Source organism: Anneissia japonica, unplaced genomic scaffold (genome assembly GCF_011630105.1).
Source record: "Anneissia japonica isolate Jap-2015-1 unplaced genomic scaffold, ASM1163010v1 scaffold287990_len610157_cov183, whole genome shotgun sequence".
NCBI classification, from domain to species: Eukaryota; Metazoa; Echinodermata; class Crinoidea; order Comatulida; family Comatulidae; genus Anneissia; species Anneissia japonica.
Genome location: NW_022743371.1, coordinates 340340 through 355800, shown reverse-complemented (window position 1 = coordinate 355800; position 15461 = coordinate 340340). Strand labels below are relative to the sequence as shown.

The following is a 15461-nucleotide window of genomic DNA, read 5'->3' as shown; positions in this document are numbered from 1 at the left end:
ATAATACGCCACTCTAAAAATAACTATTTGTACTGGAGAAATAAATTTAAAAATCAAGTTAAAGAAACGTTAATGCGAGAAAAAGATTTTTACAAATACCACCTGTACAGTAGAGACATTAGTTTTCTCAAAAATAACATATATATTTACTTTTGTATATTTTTGTATGCACAACTTCAAGTTGCCTTTATACATTAGGACACTAGCCTACTACACTAGAGCCTAGTTTCCATACAATTGCTACATACTATTGCCGACAGCCTTCGGTGATGCTGATTGGTTGGTCGAATCGGGGAGGCTTCCCGATTGCGTCAGGGTCCGTTACACAGTACAATGATTGTACTGAAAACACGGTAGCAATTTTAAGGGAACCGTGCTTAACTGATCCTGCGATTAATGTTTAAAAGACTTCATCTTGTGGACAAAGAACTTCTCAAGAATGTCTGCACACTGGTAGAATGGAGAGTCGCTAGGGTTGTACAATCGACAGTTATCAAACACCTTTCCAACATCGTATGAAAACTCGCTCAATTTCTGGTACTTTTTCTTTTTTAGTTTGGTTTCGACAGTTGAAAGGTCTGAAATAACAAACACAATATATTGATTAAGTTTGTGCATATGTAATCCAACTGATATATAAATAGGATAAGGCCTGACTTATTTTATACCTTGTTTCGCAAACTTATTTTTTTTTTAATTGTTATAGGAGGGCGGAAAAAAAATATAAATTAAATTTTGCCTTTTAACCAGTGTAGTAATGAGATTGATAAATGCTTTAAATTTATATAATTAAGAAAGAAATATTAAGCAATTAGTAGAGCTCCGCATAGTACACTATAGGAAAATTATTATACAAAGGTTAGATTTTATACCTGAAAAAATTTCCTGAGTTCCGAAGAAAATTTTTGAATGCATTAAATCTAACCTAAATATAATAATTTTTCTTTAGTGTATGATGCATTCTCTACTAATTGCTTTATAAGTCAATCATCGTCTGTTAATTTTAGTTTTTGATAACAACTAGTGTAGCAGTCATCGGTTGCTATAGTGATATGATCAGTATACTGTGTGCGTATTTACATTTAGCTGTGCGTATGCTGATCTGTGCTCCTGAGTACGTACGCGTTAACTACACATTAGCAGTACATACAGTACGGATACGATGAATAACTATTGTAATTGTGTTAGAAAGAACTTGTTTGTAATGCTATTTTGATAGGCATTCATCAAAGAAATAAACATTTCAGCATTCGGGAGAGAATACAGTCACTGACCTTTTTGGTCGGTGTATGGTGTAGGTAAAAATCGTGCAATGATTTCAGGCTAAGCTACGGCTTAGTAAAGGAGGCCTCGGCGGCCTCCTCCTGCCTGGACGTAGGTCTACATCCATATCCGTTCCTGGAGTCTTTAAAATAGGTCTAGAATATTCCTATTAAATGTTCAGTTTGTTTATGAGGGTCCATTGATTCAATAAATTCTTTATTTGTTCATACTTTATATTGAATTTGAAGTAACTTTCTTCTGGTCCTCATTAAGCTATTTTACGAAAGTAATTTTCAATTACAATTGAATTTTTATCGCGGTGCACGATGTCTTCGCGGTGACGAAAAAATGAGGAATTTTTTTTGCACATGAACCTAAAGAAAATCAAGCCAAGCGTCCACTAATTGAAAAATTATTGGACGGTGGGGTATAGGCAAATACCATTGGGAGTTGCAGTGATGACGTCACAATTGACTTATAATATATCTTATTTTTCAGGGGAGTGGAGGGCATAATAAAAATGAATATACAATTTTTTAATCCAATTTCCAATTTTTTAATCCAATTTCCATTTCCAAATGGCAAAAAAATAAAAATATATTTTAATTCAAATCACCTTTTTTGGCGGTTTTTTTGGCGGTTTTTTTGGCGGTTTTTTTGGCGGTTAGATGGTTCGCTAAACAAGGTATAACAAAAGTCTTGCCTAAACATGTGTAAAATTAACAAATATGAAGTAATTCTTCACAATAGGCTTATGTAATATATTTCTTTGTAATATAACTATATTATCATTATTGCTTTTTATACATAATACATATATTCATAAAAAAACTACAATAATTAAATAATAAGATAAAAAATGAGATAGAAAACTAAATGTCATGATCACAGGGTGATGAAATTTGTTACAAATCTACAACAAAACACCAACAAATTTTATACATTTAAATGAAAATGGTTAAAACCAGAAAAAAATCTATTATTTATAAAGAAAAAAGAAGTAAAAATTTACAGGAAGAATACTTGGTGAAAATATTGGGAGTGGGGAGGTGGAGGGAAGAAAATACATTAGGATAATTAATAAAAAAATACAACTGAGAAATAAATATTTAAAAATAAGGAAGATGGAAAAAGAACACAGGGAGGTCATAGAGAGAACCATAAAAACATTACAGGGAAAACAATTTTTTCAAAAGAACACCATAGTCATCATAAAAATAAATAACTGTCAATCAATCAAATGTACAGATGAATCTATGCATAAATTTAACTCAACAAATTAGAATAAATTAATTGATTAGTAAATCTCATAAACAAGAAGATCAAATGTATTATAATACAGTACTCAAAATACAATCATAATATCATGATGTCTAATCCATGAATTTTAATTTCTATTCAACCTCCTAACAATTAAAAATATTTATGTACAGAGTACGATGCTAAAATAATAGTCTACATCTTTTCTGATGATTATTCTTCTGTCATTATTAAAACAGCATTTTTATTGCAGGTACCAACCATAAACCAACATACAAATTAAATAACCATTATTTTCTTGTAGCACTGCTGAAACTCTTTCATCATTGTTATTAATAATGTATAAATCATAGATATATAGACATATATACCAGTAGATATATTAAAGATAATTCAGTATTTATAGAAAGATGGGCAAATATTTATATAAACATCTGAGAGAAAACAGATGGAAAAAAGTTTTTATTTATACACTCATGAAATGGTAAATGGCAACTGCACTTAAGATGGTTGTCAAATAGTTTGTAGGTGAAGATATCACTCACACAAAGCAGACAACTAGAGGGCACACTAGCGTCGATCTGTGCTCTTGAGAGCATGGTCTTACACTGTAACATTGTATATGTATAAGAGCTAGTAAGATTGCAAGACAACCTATTTATAATTTTAACAATTAAAATGCTTTATTTCTATACAAATCATGTTAATTATTTCTAGTTATCAATAAGTACCCTTTGTAAGATTGAGCCACCACTTGTGGTATTAGACACTGAGCACCATCAAAGTAATAGGATGGATGAAATAAATGTATATCATTGATTGGCATCAGTTTATTTATTTATTGACACTTCACCTTTAGAACGGTGGCACACACAACTCTTGTGGTGCGCTCTAACAACAATAACAGCTAAGATACAAAAGTAACAACCAATACAAAAACAAATCATATAAAGAAAAGCAAATTAACCAGGAATGCAAAAAAAAGGAAAGCCGGTAGCTTAACTCAAAAAGTTGTTAACTACAGTATGGGCTTAAATTTTGGAAATGTAAACTAATTTTACAGAATCAAAACGTAAAAAAAAAAAGAAAAAAGAAATCAAAATTAAAACAGGAATTACAAAAATCAAGTAAAAAATAAGAAAAAGCACCAAAATCATGAACATAATATGTGTGTGTATCCATACACCCATATACACATGCACATACACACACATATACATGCACACACATACACTCACATATGCATACACATGTACACATACACACACACATACCCACATATATTCGCATATACTTGCATAATATACATACTGTATAAACTCATAAAGAAAACAAAAATTTAAAGCAACAATACATTAGGTTTATTGCATATTTTTTACAGTAACTATCAAAAATAAAAGCAGAATCAGTGTAAATATGTATTTATTGTGTTACAGTAGTCCCTACAGGCATTCTTTCAAATGGCCGAGCGGTAAGGCAGGGGCACCGCTAACCAGCCTTAACATTGGCGCTGGTTCCAGTCGCTCCTCGCCCATGGTTTGGTTGGTAGAACCAAGTCTTCTAGGTTAAGGACTTAAAATGGAGGTCCAATGCATACATCTGGCTCGTGTGCACTTTAAAGAACCCACTGCATCTTTCTTTCGGAAGAGTAGGGGGTTATCCCGATGTTATAGTTTATTTCAGCCCGTCGTTGTGGAATGGTGTGAACATGTAGTTACTATAAGCACCTCTTTACGGCTGCTAGGTAGTCACAGACCACGTCCATACGCAATTCAGCACAAGAACGCTGCAAGTTAAGGGTTAGTCTCCTACCTTTACCATTATTGATTAAATAATGATTAAGGCATCTTTGTCATTTTAATCCTAAATCAGAATAATTTGTTTAATACACTATTGCTGGCTGTATATTGAATATTGTCACACTGACAGAGTGCGACAACATCAAAGGGCAAGTGTCAATCAGGGACATGTGTCAATCATGGGCAGCTTAGCTCAGTCAGGCAAACTGGTAGTAGCCACTGGTGGTCTCTGGTTCAATTCCACCACCTTTCTCCTTGTGTTTCTGTAGGACTGAAATACATTTTTCAGCCCTTAATAATTAATTAACATTCAGTGGAGGTGAATCTCTATCTAAACCAATGTTACTTTCATGTGATTTACTATTGTTCATTGTGTATTTTTTTTATATATTCATTTTTTTAAATTTTTTGTGTATTTATTATTATTTTTGTGACCGAATTTCATTGTATGTGTATTGTACATGTATATATGACAAAATAAGTAAATCTATTACGCCAATATCTCAAGGAAAACATGTTCTAATCGGAAAATCTAAGGGTGTATACCTCTTGGCCTCACAGCTCAGTTGGTCCGGATGGTAATTGGAAAGTCTTGGGTTTGTATCCTGATGGTGATATATGCTTTTCTCAAATATTTATTATCAAGTTTTAAAACAGGCACCTTCTTTCAAATGAGCTTTTGGTTCCCATTGAAACACGGCTCATATCCATCTTACAGAGAATTACTAAGTAATACACTAAAGGACCTCATTGAAAAGCAGGATATGTCCAGACACACGGCATGCAAATTTGAGTGTCAGTTCATTTGCTTACACTACCATTTTTGAATCACTGGTTAAAATATTTTGTGTTATTCATCAGAAATGGAATCAAAGACCACACTGTAAATCAAATTCAGACGATAATTGAATTTGTAATAAGGCTTTGTGTGCACACGTACTGTATGTTTCTTGCGTGCGTGCTCATGTGTAATATCGTTTATGAGAACACCACCACCTGCCTCACGAAGACTGAGAAATACTAATAAAAAAATAATTACTCAAAAAAATACATTAATTTCAATATGTAATTTATATATTTAACAATAACATGCAGCGTAACGTAATGATAAATCGGAGTAATGTCTAATACCGTATGCAATATGAGTTTATACTGTGAGGTGATGTTACATCAATCATATTTAAATTATGACCATACGTAACTGGGGAATTCACAAAATGGAGAATCTACGCCACCTCAGCCCCACCATGTGACGGGGCTGAGGCAAGAACATATTTGATTATGGCACCTCTAAGATGGCCGGAAATAGTACACTAGAAATTTGGTTAAAATGTTCGCCATTTTATTTATAATTTTGAAAAAAATAGAGGGAGGCCGGGCTGGCTCCCCTCACCCCCTTGAATCCGCCACTTTTCAACAGTCAAACTTAAGACAAATAGGTTTTACAAAACATTCGATATTGGGTCATATCGAATGTGTTCTTAAAACAATTAGATAATCATGATTTCTGGAGAATTCTAAAAATATAGTTTTTATAATTTAGCACCTGAAGGAATATAGTAGGTCTAATGATGATGTTGGCATAGGGGATCATGATACACCATGGATAAAGTGAACCTCAACTTAACCTAAATCTCAGCTACAGAAATCATGATAAATGATTTCCAGCGACAGGTATGAATAATACATACAGCATTCAAAAATTTTAATGACTTAAAATATTTGTTATCAATGTAGTAAGAATGAAAAATATAGAATAGAATATGTGTCAATGTCTATGCTAAATCGCTGAATGTAGCGCCATGCCGAATGTAAAACGTGGCACCATGTAATGTGTACATGTAACTTAATGCTACAATGCTATATATGCCTCTTTGCTACAAAACTATACTTGAGTCCATGCTACAATGTTATATAAACTACATACAAAAAAATTCTACAACTATGCACACATGGCCGCATTCTACAAAACCGATCTCCAGAGATCACAAGCATAGCCCCAGGCTGGTAATTTTTTGCAAGTGGATTACAATCATCCCAACATGATTATTAAAATCATTTTCAGTAACATGAACTTAACAGCGACCTAGATGAAATTATTTAAAGATTAATAAAGAGATGCTCATCTGGCCTACGGCAATCTGAAAGCAAAACGATTACAACAAATCAAGCAATCTCATCAGGGGTCATTACATTAATGACCCTTAGAAATGGTACAAGTCAAATCCACTATTCTGAAGTTCTACACAGTAATAACAGTTCAAAAAAGTTTTGAGAAAAGAATTAAAAAACAAAAAAACAAAGATGATCTAGTCACGGTGTACGTAAGCGCAGTTCGACCAGTTCTGGAATATGCCATTCCGGTATGGAATAGTAGTACAGTATAACAAGCATCGGAAGCGTGCCATTAGCGTGTTAAAAAACGCACCTGCCATATGAGGCATGTTGTGGCGAAATGGTTAAGTTGTCGCACAGTCCAGTATTGAGTAAATAAACTATAAAATATGGGAGCTCAAAAAATTGCCTAAAAATCCAAATTTGTTTTTCACTATAGATCAACAGTTTAATGTCTTATTAATCATATCCCAAAGTATTAGTTCTGGAAGTGGTTAACAAATTGTTTAACATTATTTTGATAGTTCATTCTATTAAACAATGTATGAACAAATAACTTTGAAAGGCAATTACTCAAAATCATGTTTATCTTGACTCTAAGAGTACTATACTTTCACTTTCCAATAACTTAGGCTTGAAATGTCCAATTTGAATGAATGACCCTCATTTTAAAGATCACATACTCAGGTATCTGAAATACCCATAGCTTGAATTTCAATTTTGCCACACCGTGCCTCATATGATCTTGGGCCATGGCTACTCCGCATACGAAGATGCCTTGGTTGCACTGCGCTTGAATGCACGTCTGGACTTATGTAGATCATTTGCCAAAAGCCTCTGTAAAGACTTCTCTAAATTACATGCTTTAACTTACAACCCTTCTCCCTATAATACTAGAAACAAAAATACTTATGTTGAAACATTTTGTAATTCCAAACGTCACTATTGTTGACCTGATCCTTATTTAATTTGAATGTTAAATGATTAGAAGTTTACTGATGTTCTTGATGTGTTTTTTGAGATGCTTGATTGTAAATTTAAAACTCAGTTCAGCTCTTTTTTGTTGCGATGATTTAATTGTACTTGTGTTGAACTTTTGGAAATAAATACCGTATACTAATTTAAAAAAAAAACATAGCTGAAAAGTAACTACTGATAATTAGCCTATGAATAAAATGATATTTACTCATCCTATTTTTATAACCTTGAGTTTTAGTTATTACTTCCTGCATTAAACCATCCCCAGCATACAAAATTGAAATTCCTTTGTTTCCCTTTGTATCAAAATGTATCGACTATAGTATTTCAAGGTTTCTCCAGTAAAATTTGGGGAAAAATTTGAATTGAAATAACTGTTCATTTTTTTTTTCTATCAAAAATAAATTTGCAGGTTTAAATTTAGCATTTCACGATGCAAATCCTTAAATTGAGTACTAGCCAATGCAATAAAAATTTATGCAGAAATATAAAATTTCCATTCAAATTTGAATTTTTACTTTTTCAAGTTTTCAGCTCATTCCAGAAATAATATTGAAAGGTTAACTGAAACAAAATCAAATATGAACCTACTAAATTCCTGAAAAAGTAGCATATCTTTAGTAAGAAAATAAGTTGGCTTGAAATGGACTTCAGGGCTTAGAATGTAACTAAGTTTACACTAGTGGGTTATTCGGCGAGGTCACACTGAAAAAAAATTAACAAATATAATAATATAATAGTTTCCAGGATGGAGTGCCTAACAACACTCAATATATAGATATATTTAATTAGCATTAGACGTATCATATTACATTAATTTTCAATTTCGTTTCACAGGGTTATTCATAGGGCATCGAGAAATACTTTTTTATACACTTTAAAACCTCAGTGTAATGACTTTTCTCACCTTTAACAGCAATGGAATCAACCAGACTAAAAAACGTTATTATTTTAATAACAACATAACGTGAGGGCGCTATGACTTCAGGCTACCTAATACCCATATGCTCAGGTTAAGAAATTGAAAAAATTTCATTGTTGAATTGACATTGACATTGCTATTGACTTTGGTAATGGTGTTTAATATAATGGTCATGATAATTAATTAATCAAACAATCAGATATTTATATGGCACACATATGGCGCATATCTACCATCCATAGGGAAATTCTCATGGCGCCGCCGCCTCAAATTGACTACAGGTATGCAAGTAGCCCCAATGTATGTATGCAGCACACTGTATTCAAAAATTGGATACAAGGCCCACATGGCCTAACATGTAACACATGTAGCCCCAATGCAAGGCGAACAAAAAGTAGAAACGAATGGAAGCAGAACTAAAAAGTTGTTATAAACTATGATAATGTAAAATGGTGATGACAATGTTATAGACGATGATGATGGCAGGCAATAACAGTTATTTAGTGCTTTCCATATTATTTCCATTGTCAAAAAACAAGTATACAACCCTATAATGATGTAAGGTGTGATTAGAATAGCTTAGTACTTATGACGCTTCTTCAAATCCCACATGATTGTGGGTTCAATTTTTGTCACTGTATGTTAATTTAAAAAAGAACCGTTCGTTTTGGCGTCCCGAAGAATATTCTTTTCCACAGAATCAATACTTTGCCTGGAACACCAAAGAACTGTTCTTTGGGAGGCCAAAATGCTTTTCTTCATCGGATAGTTTTTGGATGTAACATACCGAGCCAGTAGGATAGGCCTGTGCCTAGAATTGTTGAAAGGGACTGAATTGAAAATAAACTTGCAATAATCTGGCTGTCAATATAGGGCTAACTCTTCTTGAAAAAATTGAGACTAGTGTGTTTTAGAAGCATTAAAGCATTTTGACAATATTCTCAAGTTTAAATTTTATTTGCATGTGATTTAGATTTAGTCTACTGGCATTGCAGCATTATCATTTAAACATTAAAGCCATGTTGGGTAAATTAGGTATGTTATTTATTTATTTATTGGATTATTATTTTTATTTCATTTTAAAATTTATTTTACTTATTTAGAACAGAATATAAAGGAAAAAAAATATTGGATTTTAGTTAAATGACAATTGCTTTTTATTCAAAATTCATACTTTCCAACCATCAGAACAAATCTTTCACTAAAATAAATTTTAATACTCTCTAGTCAAAAAAAAAAAAGTTTGATTATCTACAAAATAATCCTTATAATCATTTACCAGACACATCTGCTAAAATAATCAAGGAAAAGTTGGTTAGACAGCAGATGGTGTCAACAGTGACACAACTAAAATGTCATATGTATAAATCTTCTCTCTGGCTGTATTCTGATTCACATATTTCAAAAGTAAAATATTATACGTCACTTATCATTATATGATATCAATTAGTGCATGTTTTCGTGCACACAATTTATAAATAGAAAATTGTTAATGAAAGCAAATTAATATCTTTCCCTACCCTAGTTTCCATTGTTTTCCAGACTTACATCATGGTTGTGTTTAGTAGATTGTTTTTTTGTTGTTAAATTTCCATGTCTGTTGTTTAATAAGCAATTTGCATATCATATACTATGTGAAAATTATTATACAAATGTTAGATTAATACAAGAAAAAATTCCTGAGGGCCTACAAGCAAACTGTGCACTAATGAAAAATGAGTGCATGGTTGGGATAGGAAAATAACATTGGGAGTTGCAGTGCTAATGTTACAATTGACTTATAATGGAAATTGGTGAAGTGATGTGCTAGTTGTATCATAGCCCATCACCTTACAACAACTGACAATGATTAGATAAACTTTATTGTGAATAATTAAAACACAAGGATTAGTTATATTATTTATAGTATAAAACAATAAAAAAATATATACTATAGAGATAAATCATTATCTTTAATTTACATATAAACATAAAGAATGTTAAGCCTGGTTAGTACATGTTTTCGACAAGAACCATAAAAAATTCTTTCTTTGAATTAGGAGAGAAAGTACAGCATAAGAATAATGATTATGATTTTAATCCAGTTTTTGAAGATACAGAAATAACCATATCAATCATAGATGCAATTCGTTGGCCTGGCCGCCAAGCAGCAGAATGAGGATATAAAACATTTATCTCGAGGCATCAACTCACACAAAACAAATCACATGCATATACGATTAGCTGCAGGCTAAAATTATTTCTATGCTCTGCTTGAAACAAAAGGAGAATGGGACCAGTCAGCCAATTGATTTAATTCTAGCGCAATGTATTCGATTCAAATCCTTGGCTCCTCTGATTATTCCTAATAACGTATACAGCTCCACCGACCTCTATTAACCTGGTTACCTATATTTACGAGGCGTAATAAAGCACTCGCGAAACCCCTCACAAATTATTTTTCATTGTTTTTCGACATCATGAATGAGATGATCTTGCACAGATTTTTTATGTGTATAAATCTTGTCTTCGTGTACAGACATCAAACGTAACACAAACACGAGTCTGGGACTAGATACTGATGACAGAGGAGTCCATCAAATCGCGCAGTAAAATATCAACAAACAAATGTTCACTATATCATCTACATAGACACAGCAAATATTACCAATATTTCTCAATGAATCAAACTCAAAGTTTTTACATTAACCTAGAAAATTTTAATTACACACACAAATTATTGTTCAGAGCAATAAACAAATCGTATATCAACCCAGATAGTTTGTAGTAATTCGAAGAAATTAACTATTTTTCTCAATAAAACAATCAGCCGCAAAATAGCCTATTACCACTGTAGGCAGAAATTATTATTTTCTATCAATAATCGTACATCAAACCTTGAAATTGAACAATTTATACAGAGAAATAGTTTCGAAAATTTTGGAACAATTATTTATATCTAAAGCTAAATTAAACAGACATTAATTTTTTTTTATTGAGAAAATGTATCAACCTAGAAAGCAGTCCATTGAAAGCCAATAACCTTATTTGGTATATTTTTCAATAATTAATCTTTCCATTTTAATTTTTGTTTTCAATATATTAATTAACCTAAATAGCTACTATTATTAAGCTCCAATTCCTTTGATGATGGAATAAAACAAATACTACAACGCGTACTTCTATCATGAAACTGACCACAAAATTAAAATGTTATCAAACTAATACTAATTGCATTATACTATGTATTATTGCATTATTACTATGTATTATGTAATAACATTACATAGTATATTATTACAAAAAGTATACAAAAACATGAAAATGTTCAAAATTCTGATTCTTGAACATTTTGGTTGCTTATGGGAAATTAGAAAATGCGACAAGAGGAAGGTTTTGCCAGAGCCGGCCACATATTATTACGGTGTACTGATTGTTAGGAGCATAGGGCTTGTTAGTGAAAAATTTGGATTTGTTTGTTTTTTTTGTTTTTTTTCTGCAGGTTTCTACATTGGTTGATACAGGATTTTTATGGGGGTTTTTCCCCTTCATCCTTTCTCTGCCATTTTGCAGCTTGCAAAAATTTTGGCATTATGCAATATATTATCTTATTTCAAGTCATTTTTTACCTAAAATTAGAACACTTTTTTCTAGTCTGTGCATAATCCTGATCTGATATCCTAATCTGTACTAATCCTCACAGATAATGTCGACCTAGTTTGATAAGAATTTGTCAAATTATTAAAGGAGGTTAGACGGTTACTGATTACTGCTCTTCTCACCCTTAACCCCATTTAAGAGTATGATGTTCAAGAGATGTGTTCTGAATTTCGAGAAAAAAAAAAACAAGGCTTCGGGGACGCATCACGGTTGAAGTAGAAATGCGAACCAATTCACCAAAATCACCGCACATCCTTTCTCTATCTTAAAATTTTGGTTATAAATACAGAAAATAAAGATGGGGACATATTAAATTACTTAATAATAAATTTATACAGATTTTGGCAAATTATTTACTGTTTTCATAATGTATGTAAAAAGTATGTAAAAACAAAATTTATGATTGATACAACATACAGTAATTAATTCCTTGTGTTGAAGGTAATGTGTTAATAAAATTTATTAGAACTCGTCACAGGGTAGGCAGGACAACCATCCTAACAGGTCCTTGCATAGGCGAGACTTTTTTTTATACCTTGTTTCGTATAAAAATAAAGAAATTTTTTTTTCTTAAATTTCTATTTTTTGTGGTGGCAAATGCGCTAATTGGCGAAAAATAAAATATTTTATTTAAAAATCATCATTATTGGTAGACGGTAGGTTCGCTAAACTAGGTATAAAGAATGTCTCACTTTACTACTTGCCTACAATCTGTTTACCGCCTTGCCTGAAACCTGCTTACCGCATTGCCTACAATCTGCTTTTCTCCTTGCATACCCCATCCACACCCCTTGCATTCATATACAGTACCCATCCCATTTAACAAGTCGATAGTCTAACTAGTTTGGCTACTCTTTACACATCCCTTGCCTACTTTTGCCTTCCCATCTGCTGTAGCATGTGCTAAAGTCCTGCCTGTACTATGTGAAAATGTGTCAAACCATGTACAAGGTATCATATAGCTAGTATTGTGCAGAAAAACTTAATATGAAGTAATATGCAGAAATATATTACCTCTGCCAAAGGAAGTCAATGAATTCACTGCTGTCTGTCTGTCTGTGTCTGTTAGCAAGATTACGCAAAAAACTAATGAATGGATCATCATAAAATTTAGTGGAATGGTACATAATATTCGAAGGAAGAGATGATTAAATTGTGGGAAGAAAAGGTCAGAGCGAAGGTAACACTCTATGGTGTACGGTAACTGCTCTAGTTTTTACTGTATTGTTCCACCACAGTTTGCTGTAATTAAAATTAAAAAAATAAAATTTGGAGAAGACACATCCAGATTAGAGTAATTATGAAGTGTTGATAAATAAATATCAAAATGGTTTAAGTATTTAACTGTGTGTAGTAAACTAAGTCAAAGACCTGTCTATGTTTTCTGTCGTATAATTGTGTTCCATGATTAAGTGCTAGAACTGGAGAAGACAGCCAATTACACCATTTAATTTACCCCACTCAGTTTTGTCGATAATTTTTTTACCCTACAGGGACATTAGGCTACTGACGTGAGGAACACACATTACCACAATTAAATTACAATAATGACGCATGCGAAAAAAATAAATACTAACAACTTTTATCAGCTATTCAATTGCCTAGTAATTAGAATCAACGTGTTACTGCGGCTAGAATCTGTAAATGGTAATTTCTGATGTTCTAGGAGATATGGCTTGATTATATTAGTCTTTTCTTATAATTAGAACACGGGATTACTGCAAAAAAAGTGACCCAAATTCTATTTTTTGTTGTAAATTTATTGTAAAATTCTCAAAAGTTCATGTTTTGAACACAAATGACCACAGCACACATCGATAATTCGAAATGACAACGAAACGAAAAACAGCAACACCGCACAAACATGCATAAAATTCAAGTTTTTTATCAACAGCACAGCGATTTCGAGGGGAAGGAGATGGAAACAGCGTACGGCCACCTGGTTGGTGAAATCAGGACATTAGTGGCAATATGCAAACTCATTGTTCCAGATATTCAATTATAAAAAACAATGATGTTCTAACTGTGACCTAATTGTTTATACCGAGAGCACATTTCAAACAATTCAATGTGTTGCCATGTTTTTCTTCAATGCATATTGTTTATAGTGCGAAGTGCATGTATGTGTGCTTTTATTATGTGACTGGCTATGGTAGGTAGATAAAACTGTTTCAGGTTTTTAGACGGGAATTCCATTCATGTCATAAAAATAATTTATAATTTATACAAAAAACAAGAAACCTAGTATTTTTCTCCTGAAATTTATGGCATGTGAAGTGGCAAAATTGAATGCAACTTTAAGAAGGATTTGTAATAAAATACAATTTGTAACATAAAATAAACTACTTTTACAGTACTTATACTTAAATGTACTATTGGCTAACAGCTTTGGTCCCAGTTAATATATTATTGATTCCCAGAATGTTATTGTCTGCATAAGAATGGGATAATTTAGTAGCCTAAGACTTAGTTATGAAAATTTGTTAAAATCAAGTAGAAATTCGAAAGATATGGAAAAAAAAAGAAAAAGGAAGTGGTAAAGAAAGAGAACAGTTAGAATAAAAAATGTGAAAAGGAAAGACAAGGGAAATGAAAGGCAAGAAAAGGAAAAGAAGGAACAAGAATGGAAAATGTATTAGAAAGGAAAAGTACTGGTCGTACAGAGTTGCTTTTTGCAGCAAAATGTTTAAAACATGCATATTTATATTTACTATAATGGACAATTTTCTCTAGAAATGACAGGAAATTGCGTTTTTGACCTTTGACCTCAACTTTGCGTGATTATAATATCTTGACAACCACTGGTCGTATAGAGTTGCTTTTTTTAAACAAAATATTTACAATATGCACATTTATACCTGTCTCTTATACACATCTAGATGTGTATAAGAGACAGTGCATATTGTTTATAGTGCGAAGTGCATGTATGTGTGCTTTTGGTAGGTAGATAAAACTGTTTCAGGTTTTTAGACGGGAATTCCATTCATGTCATAAAAATAATTTATAATTTATACAAAAAACAAGAAACCTAGTATTTTTCTCCTGAAATTTATGGCATGTGAAGTGGCAAAATTGAATGCAACTTTAAGAAGGATTTGTAATAAAATACAATTTGTAACATAAAATAAACTACTTTTACAGTACTTATACTTAAATGTACTATTGGCTAACAGCTTTGGTCCCAGTTAATATATTATTGATTCCCAGAATGTTATTGTCTGCATAAGAATGGGATAATTTAGTAGCCTAAGACTTAGTTATGAAAATTTGTTAAAATCAAGTAGAAATTCGAAAGATATGGAAAAAAAAAGAAAAAGGAAGTGGTAAAGAAAGAGAACAGTTAGAATAAAAAATGTGAAAAGGAAAGACAAGGGAAATGAAAGGCAAGAAAAGGAAAAAAAGGAACAAGAATGGAAAATGTATTAGAAAGGAAAAGAAAGGAATTAAAAAAATAGGGAGATAAAAGGAAAAGTAAAGAGAGAAAA

At 32.0% G+C, this 15461-nt stretch overlaps 1 protein-coding gene across 1 annotated transcript in view; it reads right to left on the bottom strand.

Annotated features, from left to right (window-relative positions):
• Positions 1–393: 393 nt before the first annotated feature.
• Positions 394–15461, bottom strand: part of LOC117119446 (nucleosome-remodeling factor subunit BPTF-like) — a 74829-nt gene continuing 59761 nt past the window's right edge. The window contains exon 17 of the mRNA XM_033264273.1: positions 394–578. Within this exon, the coding sequence (XP_033120164.1) occupies positions 394–578 (185 nt within the window). The remainder of the gene's footprint in view (positions 579–15461) is intronic.